The sequence below is a fragment of the Heterocephalus glaber genome, unplaced genomic scaffold, assembly GCF_053883595.1.
Source record: "Heterocephalus glaber isolate CG9 unplaced genomic scaffold, H.glaber_assembly_v1.0 deba00001795, whole genome shotgun sequence".
NCBI classification, from domain to species: Eukaryota; Metazoa; Chordata; class Mammalia; order Rodentia; family Bathyergidae; genus Heterocephalus; species Heterocephalus glaber.
Genome location: NW_028258476.1, coordinates 4,377,055 through 4,395,737, shown reverse-complemented (window position 1 = coordinate 4,395,737; position 18,683 = coordinate 4,377,055). Strand labels below are relative to the sequence as shown.

General features: G+C 48.7%; 1 protein-coding gene across 1 annotated transcript; it reads right to left on the bottom strand.

The window, feature by feature from the left end:
• Positions 1–33: 33 nt before the first annotated feature.
• Tdrkh (tudor and KH domain containing) lies at positions 34–18,229 on the bottom strand. Its single transcript, XM_004854098.4, has 14 exons — positions 18,102–18,229; positions 8,628–8,772; positions 7,771–7,877; positions 6,812–7,001; positions 5,699–5,838; positions 5,266–5,587; positions 4,232–4,392; positions 3,906–4,078; positions 3,610–3,674; positions 3,209–3,360; positions 2,887–2,988; positions 2,637–2,733; positions 2,350–2,439; positions 34–2,178 (listed from the first exon to the last, which is right to left on the bottom strand). Exons 2-13 carry the CDS (start codon positions 8,749–8,751, stop codon positions 2,387–2,389), a joined length of 1,686 nt encoding a protein of 561 aa, XP_004854155.1. The 5' UTR covers positions 8,752–8,772; positions 18,102–18,229; the 3' UTR covers positions 34–2,178; positions 2,350–2,386.
• Positions 18,230–18,683: the final 454 nt, after the last annotated feature.

The window sequence follows — 18,683 nt, the reverse complement described above, 5'->3', positions numbered from 1 at the left end:
ATGCTTACACTAAGACTTTATTAAAGATACACTGTGAAGGGAATGGGATGTGTTCAAAGCAAGGAGTTTTTGGAAGAGGATTAATGGTAATGTGTCTTACTGGAATTAAATAGCCACTGTATTTTATGGTCATCTGTCAGATACAAACATTACAGTGTGTCTTCACCCACCTTATTCACTGGATCTGGCATTGTGCAACTTCTGGCTCTTCCCTAAAGTTGAAATGTTCAGGAAAAGTAAATGTTTGAATGGAATCAGGTAAGGAGGCAGCCATGACAGGCAACTAAAGATACAAGAGGACTCCTGGAACTGCCTACGGAAGTGGTGGGAATGATGGGCTAAGTACGTCTGAAAGTGAGAGGGAGTATTTTTGTGGGGATTAATGGCAGCATGTCTTTGAAACTTTAAAAAGGTTTTAAAAACATTCACTCTTATTTTCCAATCACACCTCATCCTATGATCCCTTGGGAGATGACAGAAGTAGCAGCATAGAAGAGGGTTCCAGACAGCAAGCTCGGGGTTATACTGGAGTGACAAGGAGCCTTAGGGGTGGAATGTAAATGACAGAATGTAAAGGTCACATTAGCTTTCTGTGGTATTTTGATAGGATACTGGATTGTGTCTGTCATATTTGTGCCCCTTCCATGTTCATTTGGATACTGATTTGACAACTGACTTAAATATTTGCTTTTAAAAAATATTTCTATGTGTGATAGCAAACTGCAGGTAAGAGACACTAATCTGCCAGAGCAGGAAGTCCTAAGAGTACTCTGTATCTGGGGACCACTGTCCACAAGGCCACTGGGACTGGGGCCTCACGACCCTGCCCAATGGTGGCCCTGATTCCAGGGCCGCGCGGGCATCCCTGAGCTCACTGCACCACCAGCACCAGAGATGCCTGGACGCTTCCAACACTGCAAGAGTTACTGAGCGTTGCTCCTCCTCGAGACCCTTTTGGAGAAGAAAAACCTGCAAACTAGTGGTGGGGAAGATGGTTGCCAGGTAGTGTGCAGTCGGACCTCCCTGTTCCTAGATGGAGGAGAAGGCCTGGTGTGAGGCGCCCTAACCTGCCATTTTGTTTTCCAGTTCATTGCCATTATTCGATCGCACATGTCACTCTACATTTATGTGCTTTCAAGGACCTTCACAGTTCACTGGAGCCTCGTAATACTGTCAGAGATGGAAAGACGCTGTGAGGAAACGGGGCCAGAGTCTTAGGGAAGTTACAGTGGAGACCTTCTCCTGGAATCCAGTTTGCTAGACTGCTAATCCTCCTAGGACTCCCTCTTGTCTGCCCAGGGCCAAACAATGTGAGGTCTTATTTACAGAGGGTAAACCTACACTGCTTCTGGTTCTTGGTGAATGGTCAACCCTGAAATGTAGGACGGGAGTGTGTGCAGGAGAGACCCCGCGTACAGAGCAGCCCAAGCTGTGAGGCACCCACAGGCCAGCTCCCGTTCCGTGATTCAGTCAACATTTGTTTTTAGATAAGTCTGAGAACTTTATTTAGCAAAGAATCCCTGAAATGATTTTAACCAAACTGTGTATGTTCTCTTTCAGTGTATTTCACACATATAGATAATATACTAGCAATTCAGAATATTTCCCGAGTCACCTCTCTCCTTTTCTTTTTAACTAAGGTTCACAAGAAACAGCTGGAGCAGTGTTTAGGGAACCTGTCTCCAGTAACATATCAGCAATGGAAGACGGGAGGTGGCCTCTCGTCCTGCCTCCCAAGGCTTTTTCATATATTTATGCTAATTTTTGCCTTTTCTTTCTGACTCAACTTGAGTCTTTGAGTCCAGTCCTCTAACGCTACCCTTAGCAAGAGTCACCTGGGGAGGTGAGTCACAAGTCTGCAGTCATCGCTGCTCCCAATAACCAAACCGTGGCTGTTTCTCAGCCTCAAAAAGGACACGGCCTAGCAACAGTCTGCACTGTGACTGGCACGGGGCCCAGCCTGAGGCTGAAGAGCTGGAACTAACAGCGGCATTCAAACACTGGAAGACACAGGCGGGATCAGGGTGGGTGACACGGGAAGGGGACGTATGCGTCTTCCTTTGGCCCCAAGGTGAAAAGGGATTTGGTCCACAGCAAGCCAGACTGAGTGTGTAACGAGGGAAGGACTGCATGTATCTATCGTCATCTTCTCTCCAGAAGCAAATCCTGTGCCAAATCCTGCCAAAGACACAAACACAGGGACAAAAAGCTTAAGAGGGCTCAATCTGGGAGCAAGTCACACGCAGGAAAGCAGCTGCAGAGAAACAGATGAAGCTAGGACACAGGTGAGGCCCGCCCTGCTGTCACCCTCATTACTTCCTGTTGCTACGGACAGCTAGCTCCACTCACAGCAAAGCAGATGGCTGAGGCAGCGGAGGCCCAGGCTTCAGAGTAAGTAGTCGTCTTCAAGGTTATCGTCACCAGACATAGAGGCAGCTTCTATTGAACGGAAGTGAGGAAAAAATTAGATGCTGCCCTGTTCTGGCAGGCAGTGCCAGTGGGGCCCAGGCGCAAAGTGGGCTCTTGGTGCTTACCGACCTAAGAACCGAGCGTTAACGTAAGCCCCTTAGTCTGGAGAGGCTGACTGCGGAAAACTAACTTCCACAGATGCTGCAGCCAGGCAACACAGTTCGTACCTGATAAGCTGAGGCAGGACAGGGTATGTGCTAGCTCTCCAGGGCTCTTTCTGGGCTCAGTCAGCATGCTGGCGAGAGAAGCATCTGTTTCAGTGGCCTGAGGGCATGAAAACAAGAGAAAATGGCTCCCAGACAGGCACAGGCTTCATTTCACTGGAAGGTAACGAAATGTCCTGACCAGAAGCCCTCACCGTGTCTCCATGCACTGCATTTCTGGGGAGAAGCACCCTAAGTGACAGTAACGGCTTACCATGTCCTTCAACATGTCTGGGACAGCTCTGTTTTCTTCCACATCTTCAGGAAGCTCAATCGCATATCCTTTTCGGACTAATTCTAGCCCAATATCCAGCTTCTGAGAAGGAAAAAGGGGAATGATGTTCTGTCAGGAAGGGCAAATCTGAGGAAATGGGACAGAACAGCTAGGACTGACACTTTAAAGACTCCTTTGATGGAATGGTGAGCAGAGTCTTCCAAAGTAGGAGGAATATCACCTAAGGGTTTCTGGGAAAGAGAATGTAAGCAGTATCAGGAAAACACAGAAGATACAGTGAGCCTGAGTGAAGCCCTCTTACCTTTCCATTGCTGGTATCATATAAGTAGATCTTTGGCCAGGTGGAGATCCCGGTCTGGACATAGCTAGAGATCTTGGCCACCAGTGGCTTCCAGTCAGCGCAGTAGGTGAGTCTGTCAAACTCATCCAGCGCTTCCTCTTCCCACTGCTCCCCTGGCAGAAGGTTGCAGTGTGTGGGTGCCTCGGAAGGGGCAGCCCCAACAGGGTTCCTGCCCGTCTACACAGGAAGGGTCTGGGTTTGGGTTTGACTGCAGGGCAAGTTTCTACCTGATGCTTTCTAGTGCTGTTAAAGAAAAAAGGCACTGGAAACTCTCGAACTCAAAATGTTCGAGAAGGTGCAAGTTCCTCTCGTGGAGGTGGCTCTACCTGAAGGCAAGGTCAGTGGGTGGGTGGCTGCTGTACCTGAGGGGGCGATCCGTGCCAGACTACATTCTATGGCTTGAAACGGAAGGCTTAGGAAGTCACTCCTAAAGCGAAACAAACTGCAGTTAGCGTCCCAGGGCCAGGAGGGCCTTCCTTGCTTTTAGACAGAACTAAGCTGGTAGAAGAAGAAATCATCTGCACTCGGTGAGCAGCTTCCCCTTCCCATCCCGAACCCCCGGGTGATAAGTGCTCAGTACTAGCAGCTCAGCATCTGTGAGCAGCGGTGAGACCACAGCTGGAACCCCAGCTGACTCCACCCTGGCCTCGGCACCGACCTGAGAGCCCTGAGGTCCCTCAGCGGGCAATCTCCATTATCTCCAAAGTCAACGAAATAGAGGTCCAAGTTCCCATTCTCCAAGGTGCCAAGGATCCGAGCTCGATACCAGGAACCATTTGCAGATAAGGGCGCTGCTACAATGTCTCCCACGCGAGCAGTCAAGTCTTCCGGCTGTACACAGGGATGGGGTCCGGAGGGGTAGTCAGAAGTGGTAGCTAATTAGCAGATAAACGGGGATGCCAGAAGGAAGAGGAGGAGAACGCATTACAGCGAAGGAGCTGGGTTCCTTTCTATCCAAGCCCAGCCCTTTCTGGGACGACTCACCGGACTGTTCTCATAGTGCTGGGTCATCTCACTGACGAGTTTGTCTAGCTGCAGGCTGCGGGAGCCAACGATCTGGATCCAGAAGTGGTTAGGGTGTTCAGACGCAGACACGTAGACCTCCAGGTACTCATCAGCATGGAAACTGAAGTCGGGACTGGGGACTGAACATAGGGATAAGGGCATGGCCTCCTCAGAACCAACTCTGGCGGGCACGGGGAGCATGCGTGGGGGGTGAGAGGTACAAATACTGAGTGGCTATGGACCCTTTGAAAACTGGCTGGATCATATGAAGACATCCTGAAGAAACGCACTAAGTTATTTTCTGTCCCTTTCTATGTAAGTAAATGATAATGTAACACTCTACAGTCTTTTGGCCTGTTCTGTGGCATTCAAACCCTACACCATGTACAATGAAGGTAAATCCTCCATCTGCCAGCTGCAGCAAGGTCAATAAAAGGCACATGGACAGCAGCTCTGCTTGGCCCAGATCCCATTCTACCACAGTCTCATCCTGTGATCCTGGACAGGCCCAGGAGCCTCTCGGGCCCTGGTCTCCCTGCCCACGCCAGCACCCCTGTGTAGAGGAGAAAGCTCAAGACCCTTCCGTTCTTCTTCAATAGTGATTTTTTAAAAAAACAGTAATGAGTCAGGCAAAAGAAAAAATCAGATTGAGAATTTATTTAACAAATGTCTAAGAATAAAACAAAAACTCAATTATTTGATGTATTACTCAGTCGAGTTTCCTGTGTTGGCATATTTCTATCTTATTTTCCTTTACCATTAGCTGGTTTATATTCAGAAAAATATCATTAATGCTTAGTATTAATCTAAGTAAAATTCACCAGAAAGTTATTATCTAGAATGACAGACTTATACGTGCAGTCATAAAAATAGGATTTTTACTGCTTCCTATTTGGGGTCAGTTAAACCAGGACTCCTATCTTTCACATGGCTAATATGTTCCCTCTTTTTTTTTGGTACTGGGGATCAAACTTGGGTCTTTGTGCTCGCTCGCGCCCCTCTTTGTTACATACTTTCAAAAATGGACTTCTCTGGACTGGCCTGGGCTCCAGACTCCTGAAAGCCATGATCAGCTTCCTCCCAGGAACCCTCTTTTGGTCTCACAACAGTCGGGTCACCACCTCCTTTGCGGGCAGGAACCGCCAGGGCCGCAGCCTGCCTGCCGCCAGAGCCGGAGCTGGCGTTTTCCCACAGAGCTGGCTCCCCAGCGCCGCCCGACTCTGTTTCCTCTCTTCTCACGCTGATTGGCTGCTTGCGTGGAACTCTGGCTTCTGCAGAATGGGCGATTCTCTTCCGAAGCTCTTCATCTTCTGACACTTTCTCCAGTATCAAATGCTGTGGAAAAGAGGCGAATGGGCAGTATGTATGCAGCCAGATACTGACCCAGGATGGGGGTCTCGGATTCTTCTCACTCTTAGCCATGAGTCAGGTCTGTGAGTTACGTGCCTTGGCTGCTGCCACTTCCTTCTGTGTCCCTGAGATTTTGATAAGTCTTGATAGTAGTAATGTCCCCTCCGATTCTTTGTCACAGGTAATTTTGGCTCCTGAGGCCTTGCAGATAGAACGAACTGTCTCGCCGCCTCTCCCTACATTGAACAGCACATAAAAAACTGCCCTGGGCCAGGGATTTAGCTCAGTGGTTCTGCCGCCTGCCTCGAAAGCGCAAGGTCCCAAGTTCTATCCCCCGTACCAAAAAACAAAACAGAACAAACAACAACAAAAAAACCCCTGTCCTTTCCAACCTTAACTACTAGAGAAATCCATATTTTGTATGTACTAGGAGAAGGGAGTTAAGTTCTCATTTCCAGACGGAACAGAATGTAAGATGATGAATAGAAGCCTGGAGTTACTGAACACAGGACCCTGCTTTATCCATTTTATCCCTGAACAGGGGACAGGACATTTCTCTGCCTCTAACAGCAGCACTAAAGCAGGACCCAGGGCTGGGGATTTAGCTCAGTGGTGCCGCCGCCTGCCTTGCAAGCGCAAGGTTCCTAGTTCCATCCCCAGTACCGGGGGGAAAAAAAAAAATGACCCTAATTCAGAAAGCATAACAAATGCTCTTGAGTGCACTGTCTCACGTGACCCGGGCTAGCACGAACATTGCTAGTTCACCTAGAAACATCTACTATGAGATGAATACCTTTACCAGAACACTTCTGGAACCTATATGTAAGGTTCAGCCATACAACTTTCTGTCTTTTCTTTCTGCTCGGGGGCACTCCATATTCCCAGCCCCCTGCTTTTTTTTTAGAGAGGGTCTTAACTAAGTTGTCCACGTGGGACTCAAGCTTGCAATCCTTCCGTCTCAGCCTCCATCAGTGTTATGATGAAAGGTGTGTGCCACTCACCCACCTCAGATCATACAACTTTCTGAGGTAATGGGTTCTGTTTTACCCTCACTTCTCAAAGAAAGTAAAGTTCTGATCTCAATATCCAACTTTTTTCCCCCCACGGCAAGGTAAAGAGGGAGTAGGCCAGGAAAGCCCTTGGGAAGGTACGAAAGAAAGGCAAAGGTAAAGAAGAAAGGGAGCAGCAGAGGAAGCCATCCAGTGGTACCTATGATTCTGCCCACAGACCTCTGGGGCACTGAGAGCTGCTCAGACACCGGGGTGTTCTCCATCAGGATCTGATGGATCGCAGCTTTGGCCTTGCACACCTGAACGGGAAACCCACTGATCAGCAGGACGCACTCTTCGCCTACATCCTCTGTGTCCACATCGATCCGAGCACCGGTCTGTTTCCGCAGCTGCAGAGAGAGACAGAGAGAGAGAGAGAGAGGGAGAGGGAGAGGGAGAGGGAGAGGGAGAGGGAGAGGGAGAGGGAGAGGGAGAGGGAGAGAGGGAGAGAGGGAGAGGTGGAGGAGCAGCTCCCACTTGGGCACAGCTAAGAGGAGTATCAACAAAACCCCGGAGGTGGACACAGTAAACCAAAAGCATCAGCTAAATCAGGATGCGTAATCAGTCATTACTTCTGCTTATGAAAGAGGTGAGTGACCAAGGCAGCCCCAAACAGCAGTTAATTCAAAGCCATTCCTCTTTGAATCTACAAGCTTTTCCCCATTTTATTTGGATTAGAGAAATGAGGATTTTGTTTTCTTGGCGTTTTAACTGGATAATGGAAGACGGTAAGAAAAACTAGGTAACCATTCTACATTTACTGTCAATTAATGAGACTCTGTAATAGGAAAGACTAGTTCAAGCTATCACGAGCTGAGATTCATCCAATAAAACACTCCTATTTCAAGCACTCATTTTCTAGGGAGAAGCGCTAATCCCTGGAAGGGAAACAGCACGGTTAGCTTTAAAAATGTTCGCGCGCGTGCGTGCGTGTGTGTGTGTGTGTGTGTGTGTGCGTGTGTGTGTGTGTGTGTAGGTATGAGTCCAGGGCTGGCGTATGCCAGGCAAACACTCCACCTCGGAGCCACCTCCTCAGCCATTTTTCTTTCTAAAATACACATAGCATGGGAGTGGTTTGTGATATGGGGTCTGAGGAAGGAAACGGGCCTGCTCATTCACCTGTTTAATATTGGCTCCCTGCCGGCCGATGATGAGCTTCACAGCCTCCTGGGGCACCCGCATCTCTATCTCGATGTCGTTGTCCCCCACGAATGTCAGCCGCTCTTCTGCAGAGACCATGGCTTATTTGATCAGACTGAAAACACTCAAAGCTGCCACCACCCCTGCCCTCAATCTGGCTGTCAGAAAAACAAGGGCAAACCGGGGATCTCAATCCCAGTGACAAGGAGAAGCAGCAGCAGAGTGGGAGTTAGGTCCCAAAGGCAGGCTCAGGGCTGGGGCTTAGCATGCAAGAAGCCAAGTTCAAGCCCCAGGCCCCCTTGTTCCCCCAAAACCACAATTTAGCATTTTCTTTGGGATACTATTTCAGATGCTAAAATAGGAAAAGCAGACTGCAAAGAAGAGGTTTCAGGAAAACTACTTTCCCCAAGACAACACCTGGAGAAGACTGAGGCCTGAAGTTGCCTGAGGTATCTAAAATTTCTCCTGACTCCTCCGTACCTTACGTATTTTTTCTAGGTCCTATTCTCTGGGTCTACCCTGTGTGGGGACCACCTTTCCCTAACAACTACTTAAAAATAAGGAACATATACATAAGAGTATATATTTAAAAATAATGCCACATTGATTTTGCTAGTGGGAACAGATCAATGGAATTACAAATTCATTTCACAGACTAGCTTCACAGTAAGAACAGGCAAAGGAAGAAAAACTATTTTCAGTCAAATAGTCCTCACAGAAAGCCAGTTGTATCTCAACAAACACCACCCAGTCTGACAAGAAAAGAGTTCTCATCTTAATCCGACAAGGCGGGAAGGTAATCTGAGTGTGGGAGCAGTTGCAGCGGGGCCACTTACCCCTGCTCTCCCTGTACCGGCGGTACAGGATGTAGGCCACTGCTGCGCTGGCGGGGATCCCGAGGCCCAGGGCCACCTTTTGAAGGGTGGACAGGCTTGTCCAAGAAGTCTGCTCAGTGGACATTTTCCACTGTCCTCTTACATCCTGAAAAACCAAACCAAGAAAAAGCAGTTTTCAACCAACACTTGTCTGGCTGGCAGAGAATGAGAATACATGGAGGAGGATACTGCTGCGTATTTTCCTGTTTCAAGAGCTTTCATGGAAAAGGTCTGGGGTGTTTTTACCAAGTGAGCCTAGGGACACACACAACTGGATAGAAGCATACTTCAGTTTTTTTTCCTAAGGAGAGCCATATATTGATCAGTTTTAAAAAGACAAAGCGTCAAATTACTGAAGAATCAAATGGTTAGGAAACATATGGATTTAGATTTTATTTTAATTCCTTCTTTATGCCTCTGGGGCTTTCCAGAAGCTGTTATCACTGCAAGAGGCGCCGTTCCAGGCCCACAAAGGCCTTCCCCTCTACAACTTGGAAGCAGTCTTCATTTACTGTCAGTATTTCTAGTTTCTCTTTGTTCCTCAACCAACAGTGAAATGCAGCCCCGCCCTGCCACTTCACCAGCACTAACTTCCCAGATAATCAACCCTCAGGACGCGCAGGAAACCCCATCTTGGCTCCCTCCACAAAGAAACCCCTTCTTGGTTTCTGTATCTTCTTTCTCCCTCTTCCTCCTGCTTTTCCTTCCTACTTCCCCCGCAGACCCTTCTGAGTTTGGGGCCTGTCTTCCTGTGCCTCCTCTCTGCCCACTGCACCACAGCCGCAGTCTCCATTACTATCTGCATGCCGACCGCTCCAACAGCACAGACCTGGACTGCCTGCGAAGCGCACCCATCCTCCCCCACCGGCACAGTGGCCTTCTTGCATCTTTGTGCCATTAATCTGATACTGTCCCTGCATTTGCTGCCAAGTAAATCTTGACATTTCCCTCACCGTGATTCCTTATTCCACATATGCTCAGACGCTCCCAACCATTCTAGACCTCTTTTCAAAACTCTACTGCTACCTTCTCCATTCTTTTTTTTTTTTTGGTACTGGGGATCCGACTTGGGTCCTTGTGCTTGGGAGGCAGGCGGCAGAACCACTGAGCTAAATCCCCGGCCCCCTCCATTCTTTCGAATGACGTCCTTGCTTCCAATTTCACCGAGAAGGCAGAGCCTTCAAAGGAGATACCCACAAGCTTCACACATTTACCGTCTCCACTTGTTTGTGAGCCCCCTCTCCGGAGAGCAGGGATGCGCTGTCTTTTATTCCTAGCGCTGAAGTCTTCCATAACAGGGTTGCCCCAGTGGCTGTCCTTCCTTCGCCCAGATTGTTCACGCTCTCCCACTGATCTTTCCATCAGCAGACAGACATCCTCCTCTCCCAGAGAAACCCTACGTTGGTGACACTCATCCTCCAGCCACCTTCCGTTTCTTTCCTGTGACACGAAGGCTGGAGAGTGCCGATACCTCTGCCCTCAGTTTCTCACGTCTGTTCTGATGGCTCTGGGCAAGGGCACCGTGACTGCAACACCAGACCCAGAGGCTGGCTCTCAGTGCCCATCTTACACAGCTCTGCCTCAGTATCTGAGCTCGCGATGCCCTTTGCTCTAACGCACCCTCTTCCCGTGGCTTCCCCAGCCAACCTCCCTTTCCGGCTCAGCTAGCAGTCTCAGCTGTCTGTCTCTGTCTCTGTCTCTCCCTCTCAGTTTAAACATTTATTTGTAAATAGGGTGCTTCAAAGGCAAACTCCTGATCCTTAAAACTTAAGCTATTTAGGATATATCTGCAAGTAATTAACTCTTCCTGCACTTAACCCTAACGCAGTAGATTACCTCCCATTTATTTTTTGACACTCTCTTTTTTTTTTGGTACCGGGGATCGAACTCGGGATCTTGCACTTGTGAGGCAGGCGGCGAAACCACTGAGCTAAATCCCCGGCCCCCTCCCATTTATTTTTGACAATCTTTTTCCATGGTGACTTAGAGGAACTATCTTAGCCAATATAAATATTTCATAAATACCTGGCTGCTTTCCAGCCAACTGAGAATCTACCGGTTGCTCTTTAAGTCACTTTATATCTCTCAGCAAGAAAAATACTAACCCTTAACACTACAGCCAGGATGTGACTGGGGGCACAATGAACACCTGCTGTCAGTATTACTCTGGGGCAAAAGTGCCACAATTATTCCATTAAGAAAATATTCAACAGGGCCGGGGATTTAGCTCAGTGGTTCCGCTGCCTGCCTTGCAAGCGCAAGGACCCGAGTTCAATCCTTGGTACCAAAAAAAAAAAGAAAATATTCAACAATCACAACAGTACACTGCAATAGAATTATTTTCTTACACTTCTTACATCTGCACTACTCTGAGCGCTGTTTTTCATTTTTAAGCAGTAGTGAGCAGCGCCTGCTAGTCAGGTGCTGACTGCACCCCCTGCTTAGGCCATGGATTTACAGGGAGGAGGGTCCAGATGCTTGGGCTCCTTCCCAAAATGTGCTTCTCTGGGCGGAGCAGGCTGGCTCTTCAGCTGGACACAGGTGTGGGAATCATGGTTCTTTGACCATTTTTCCTTTAAGATCAAACTGCAGCTACAGTGAGTCTGGCAAGAACTACACATACTCACTAGGTGTCCTAATTATTTGACAAGTCATAGAGAATACCCTTTCCTCCTGTCCCTGTATAGTATTAGAGGCCTGCTTTTGACACAAATACACATTTTTCTGACCTCCTTGACCATTAATCCCAGTTAGCTTTACAAATTTGCTGACCCTACTCAGAACTTTTATTTTTCCCTATCAATGCTAAGAACACTGAACCCTATCACAAGACATCACTCAGTCTCCCAGAACATTCACTATCCGCAGAACTGAGAGAAATGAATAACAAACTAGGGCCTGGTAGAAACGCTCCTGAGATAACATCCCTATACCATTTCCTTGCATTAAAATCAAACGTAAAGGTGCCTGCTTTGCTCCTGGCCGTGCAGTCCTCTCCTGGCGTTTGCCCGCTGCTCCCTTGCAGTGCACAGTAAACTCTTTGGTTTTCTCTGTTCCCTGACTGTTGCTGAATTCTTTTTATCACCTGCAGCACTGGCCTCTCACATGGGCACCTTCAACAGTAATGGGGACCTTTCTCTATGGCGTCCTTTGTTTTCTGATCATTGTTCTCATGCATTGCAGGAAACAACCTTGGCTCTTAAGAGTGTTTAACATGCTGAATATTAAATGTGCTTAATCATATCAATATGCTCAATCCAGGAAGAACCTCGTCCTTATCTTGGTTATTTACAACAATGCCACAAGCAGGCTGGGTAATGCTGTAGACCCCAGTTCTGCCACGGTAACCTGTGTGGTGCTCCTTTTTGAGCCACACCCACTCCCTGATGGGTACAGTATCACCTTTCTGTAGATCTGCACATGTGGCCAAAGGAACAACTCCACACTGGTTTTTTTTGGTACCGGGGATCGAACTCAGGACCTCGAGCTTGCCAGGCAGGTGCTGTGCCAGCCCTGACTCCACGCTTTCTAAAAGGCCTAGAGGACACATTTGGGGTTCCTCTCCCCTTTCCCTTTGTGTTCATCACTTTGGTGAATTACTGCAAAATGGTGGTTCTGCCCAAAAGACCTGTCCCATGTTTTCTTTTTTCTTTTTTTGGTACTGGAGATTGCACCAAGAGCCTTCATACTAAGCTACATCCTAGCCTCCCCCACCTTTTTAAAATTTTCAGGTAGGGTCTCTCTAAGTCACTAGGCCCACAAGGCTGGGCTCAAACTTCTGATCCTCCTGCCTCAGCCTCCCAGTATAGGGAAAGGGTAATGGGAGTTGCCAGAGACCCCTGCAGTGGTCCTGGCCTCCTGCAAGCCAGTACAATGTCCGCGAGATAGGAAAGTGGGAATTAAAAGAAGCACAGAGACAGAGATTTGAGAGAAACTGAGTCTCGGGCTGATCTAAGCCGCTCTGGGCAGCAAAGACAAAGGACTCCCAGGACGTCCAGTGTTTATTCATCACCAGTGTGTGGGGGGGAAGCTGGGCAGCCTTGGACACCTGCTGATTACAAGGATCAGGCAGGTGGGACTGGAGAATGTGGGCACAGCATATCGGTGCTGAAGAAAATACATGGCTAATTCAGAGGGGAGGATTTAGCTGGAGTCAGTTGACCTTGGCTGGGAGTAGACTCAGCCAAGCTCTGCTACTTCCAATGTAACACAGGCGAATCATGGAGGGACAAGAAGCTAGTGCCACCACAGCCTGCTAATCCTGGATGAAGGTGTCTGCTATATCCCAGGGTGCTACGATTACAGGAGTGTGCCACCACCCTGAATTCTCATTTTTCAAACCCCTAACAGGGCAGTCCCCCAGGGATCTGTCCTTTGGCCTCTTCTCTGATCTGTCGCACTGTCCGGGTGATCTCATCAAGCCTCATTTTTGGTATGGCTTTAAATCCCATCTATAATCCGCTAACAGCCTCACAGACTGTCAGGACCTTCCCCTCGGCCCCAGGCTTCTATAACCAGCTGCACTTGGCTTCGCCTTCAGGCTAGGAGGCGCCTCCAAAGGAACAGGTGCCTCTCTCAGCTCCTGACACACTTCCGGTAGTCTTTGCCATCTCATTAAATAGCAGCACCATTTCTTGGTTCATTAGGCTGAAAAATCTTAGTCATCCTTTTTGCCAAACATATCCAGTCTGTCAGCAACTTATTCGTTCTACCTTCAAATTATCCAAAATCGGACCACTTTTTACCTCTCCACTGCTACAATGCTGCTATAACCTAGGGCTGGGGATTTAGCTCAGTGGTTCTGCCGCTGGCCTCGCAAGCGCAAGGTCCTGGGTTCATCCCTGGTACCAAAAAACCCCCCCAAAACCCAAAAGCAAACACCATTACCTTTAGCTTAGATTTCTGTAACTGCTGAGTTACATCCCCATCCACTTTATTCTCAACACAACAGCTTCAGTGGTTTCCTACCTCACTGATTAAAAGCCACACATTATAACAACCTACACAGTGCTCATCTCCCCATTAGAATGTAAGCTCTATAAAGGCAGCACTCATTTTCCTTCCTCTCCAGTGCTTAGCCTACCATATAGCCACTCAAATATTTGGTCGATAATAATTTGTTGAATGAATAAACTTTCTCATGTTTTCAGTGACTGTCTCCTGGCTAAGTGCAAAATCCTTAATGGAAAAAAGGAGCTTTGTAATCTGATTGTGGCCTGCTGTCTTCATAGCCATAGCTGCATATTCTTATCCCACCTCTCAGGGGAACTTGTGTGGTCCTGTGACTTTACTCTGACACGTCGCTTCTGTGTTCCTAGTCCCTGACAAAATTCTAGGCCTTCAGGGTTCACGTTAGTACCACCTCCTCTTTGAGGCCTCTGGGATTTCTGGTGCTAGCTGACTTGGGCCGCTTCTCCCAGCTCACACAGCTGTGTGTGGCACCCACTCACACCCTGGTAATTATCTGTTAGGACTGAGTCTGCCACACCAGGCTGTGGCTCTACCCGTTTCACCACATTTATTAGCCACTTTTCTGTACCAGATGCTACTGTGGCATTAAGGACGCAAAGATAAAAAGACAAATGTGTTGAGTATCTACTATGCCAGGCACATTATTTTATTCAATATCCAAACAACCCTGTAAGGCAGGAAATGTCACCCTAGTTTTAGAGGTGTTGCCTGTGACTGAAGAGATCACCCAATTGCTTGCTCAGAGTCCGGGTTATTAGCTGCTATGAAAAATCCATTAAAGTGATTTTAGAAGTCCTTGCCAGCCTTCCCTTTATCTACTCTCTGAAGTACTTAGTGTTTTTATTCTTTATTTTGAATTTAATTCAAAACAAACACTGGTAGAAAACAGTGATGATAAACAAAAACTAAAGGCTGCCCATTTCCACATGTTACAATCTAGAACAAAACAAAATGTGGGAAACCCCCCCCCCCAAAACTCAATTGCTCGCAGTCCCAACATATACCAGTAAAAAAATCTTAAAGGTGGCTTTTAATGAGATTAATAAGTAAATGTACTTTATGCTACAATTTGCCTCCCAAAAAATCAGCCCAAATAACATATAATTTAAAATGTCCACCTTATAAAACTAGTTTTGTCCTGGTAAGGCTAAAGACATACTCATTAACAGAGCCTATTCGGAATAAAACTAACTGCATTCCTCAGCGTGCTCTCCCTGAAAGGGTCTAAGCAGGAGTGAAGACGGAAGGGAGCCAGTGTGGAAATCTCACTTTCGGGAGCAGCTGCAGACAGGGAAGGGGCTGGGGCGGACTGCTCATTGCTGCTGTCATGGAAGGGCCAGAGCCAGCACCTGGCCGGCCTCCTGCGGCACTCCTGCTTGGCATGGGCTTAGGTTCAAGCTCCAGCACGCCCACCCCAATACACATGCACGAGCGCGTGCGCGCGCGCACACACGCACACACGCACGCACGCACGCACATGCACGCCCACTGCATCTGGCCTCAGAGGGATTTTTTTGGAGACAGGGTCTGGCTATGTAGTCCAGGCTGGCTTTGAAGTTGTAGTGATCCTCCTGCCTCAGCCTCCTAAGTAATGGGACTGCAGGCGTGAGCCATGGCATGACCCCAGAAAGATTTAGAGGGAGCTTAATGGACCAGCAGAATGAATAGGGCTCTTCAGAGGACTATCAGAAATGTGCCAAATCTATTTCATCTAGCCAATAGTTGTCAACAAATTTACCCTCTTGCCCAGATTCATAGCCTGACGGAAAAAAACAAAAAAATCAAACAAGCAAAACACCATTTATCACCTTGGTGGACTCCTTCCATGTTCTTATTTGGGACAATTAGTTACTCAGTAGATCCAGTGTATTACTTTTAGAGACCGAGCACCCTGAGGGAAGAGTGCTCCTCTTCTCTCCTCTTTCAGGGGGTAGGAGAGAAGGTGGAGTCTAATGTGGACTGTTTTCATCTATCAGGTACCATCCCAAAAATCACTTGATAAAAATCAGCCACAGCTGGGTGTGGTGGCACACTCCTGTAGTCCTGGCACTCAGGAGGCTGAGGCAGGAGGATTGCCACAAGTTCAAGGCCAGTCTGGACTACATAGTGAGTCAAACAAACAAAAAATCAGCTACTTTCTTATTTAAAATAGCTTGCAAAGCTGGACACGGTTGTGCATGCCTGTAATCCCAGCACTCAGGAGGCAGAGGCAGGAGGATTGATCACACAGAGTCCAAGGCCTTCCTGAACTGCACAGGGAGAAACTGTCTCTACTGCTCCTGCACCCCTCAAAACAAAAACAGCCTGCAAAAAAAACCCGTGGCAACTCTGGGCAAGTCTGTGGTTATCAGGTAAACGCTTCTGCATAACCCGAGGAAACAAGTACAGCTTTATACAGGATAGTTTTTCCTTAAATAATTTTTGAATGCATAACTTCCAAACTGCTACACTACAAAATAATAAACTTTTCTACACTAAAAAGGAATTCATTCTGGATGTCCAGAAAGGAGTTGTCTTTATCCTCTGGTTACTTCATTTCTTTTCCCATATGGTCTCTGAAGAGCAAAGCCTGTCTTCATTATTAACCTGCCTCAGTTAAACACTGCTCTGTTATGGACTGAGCATGCTGGGGAGAGAGAGGGGGAGAAGTAAGACAGAATTCCTGCTCTGAGACACTAACAGTCCAAAAGAAGTGATAAACACCCAAACAACTAATTACACGACAATAGAAAAGCATTATAAAATCTTGGTCAATGCAACAGTGTGGAGGAACTGGAACTTAAAACGTTTATTTCTTAGATGGGGCACAGTTGAAAACCATTTCATTAAAATACAGCTCATTTATCTGTTGCCAATTTATTCAAACCAATACAAACTGAGTGCTGGGTGTGACGACGCATGCTTGTAATCCCACCACTCGGGAGGCTGAGGTAGGAGGATCATTGTGAATTTGAGGCCAGCCTGGACTACATAATTAGTTCAAGACCAGCCTGACTTATATAGTGAGACCCTGTTTCAAAATCCAAAAAGTAAGGGCTGGAGATTTTAGCTCAGTGGTGTTGTGCCTGCCTGGCAAGTGCAAGGTCCTGAGTTCAATTCCCAGTACCAGAAAACAAAACAAAACAACAAAAAACCCCCAGAAAACTGAGTATCCCAAGGGAGCTCAGCTCAGGGGACACAGCAATCAAGACTAGATGCCTTCATCGAGTCCAATAGGGAATGTCTTGTCAGGCAGGAATCTCTACGTGTTAAAAAGGTTTTGGGAAACCGAAACAAATCTAGCCTTGTGTTCTTTAATGCTTTCTGCCTTTAAAGCCATCTTTCTGGCCATATAATTTATGCTTGTAAGGCAGCGGTGGTGAACCCATGGCACGCATGCCACAGCGGGCTGTTTGTTATCATCGAGAGCTCTAAAAGTTTCGCCATCACTGTCATAGGGCACAGACGTTGAAGTTTTAGAACTGGGAAGGACCACTGAGATAATTTCGTTCCATTAATGTTATAATGTGGTGAAAGTGAGCTCAGAGATACAAAAGGATCTCCTAAGGTCACAGACCTGGTTAGCAATTTCTGCACAATACAGTGTGCAAGAAACGAATTTCCTTTTTGAGGAGCAGTCATGATCAAACCTCTTCACCAAGCCCAAAAGCACAAACGGTTTTTCAGAAACAATCAGGGTGAAGGCCAAGGGTTCCTGCTATTTTTCTGGCTCCGTTTCCTGAATCCCGACCTCCCACACTGGGCTGGTTGTCGCGCACATCCCTGTAGCACACGCCCGGCTCTAATTCTTGGTTAACGGCCATGCAGGCAGCAGCGGGTCCGGCTGGAGACCAGTGGAGGTATGGATGACGGAGACGCTGGTAAGCAAGAGAGTTTCAGTGGGTGGAACGCACAAGACCCAGCGATTGATTTCTGGCAAGGCAGAGGGCGGAGGCGGAACCATTTGGTGGGGGTCTGGACGGAACACCAGCAGAGGGTAGAGGCTGAGAGCCTGCACTAGCGACGCGGAGGGAAGCTACCCAGACAAGGGTAATCCGTCGGGTGACTTCTATTTCAATCAAAAGCCAACATTTGCTAACTCCTCCTGCAGATGTTGCAAATGCATTTGTGTTATCAGCTGATGCCTCAAGGAATGAGTTGAGAAAGTCCAATTAGCCCAAACCCGCAGCTATCATTCGGTGGGCGAGGAGGAAAAGCCCACGCGCGTCCTTCCGCGCCTGCGGCCCCAGCCTCGGGACGGGGCGCTCCCGGGACGCAACTCAGACGGCAGAATCACAACCCGAAGGTGCGCCTCCGTCTCAGGAAAGCGCAGCGTCGGGCCAAGGTCTCCCGCCGGGCCCGGCTCCAGGCCACTTCCCACGGCCCACGCGCGGCTGCCCTCGCCTCGCCTCCCCCCAGGGGCCGCCCGCCATCCCTCCCTCCGCCGAGCCTCTGCCGCCCGCGGCCGGGCCGCCCTCCGCCTACCACTCCTCCAGCGTCCACCTTCGCACGCTCCGCCTCACACCTCCGCCCGGCCGCGGCCGCCGCCCTCGAGTACCGCGACTCGGACCGCCGGCCGCGATTCAGCCCCCACTTCCCCGCCCCCGCACCCCGTCCGCGCCAATCAACACTGCGCTCTCCGTCCGTCCAGTAGCCTGTGCCCGCTGCAACCAATCCTTCCTCGACTTGCTGTGAGCGACGTAGCTGCGGCGCGCTGGTGCCCAATGACCGCGATGAACTCTAGAGCCCGCCCACCCTGCTAGCCAATAAGGTCCAGGGAAGCAGATGTTGCGCATTGAGATTGCACCTGGTCTGAATTAAACAGCGAACTGGAGACTTCACCGAGCCGTCCTCGCCCCGCTCTGAGCCTGTGATCGGGAGCTCCGGCCTCCGAATCCCGGGGAAGTCCGCGCGGGCGAGGCCGGGACCGTGCGAGGGGTCGGGTCCCCCACGCGTGCACCGATCGCAGGGCATTGCTCAGTTTCACGCCACAGCCCGGTGATGGTGGGCGAAACAGCTCCACCACTTGTTTCTCTTGCGATTTTATTTTTTGCCTCCATCGGTCCC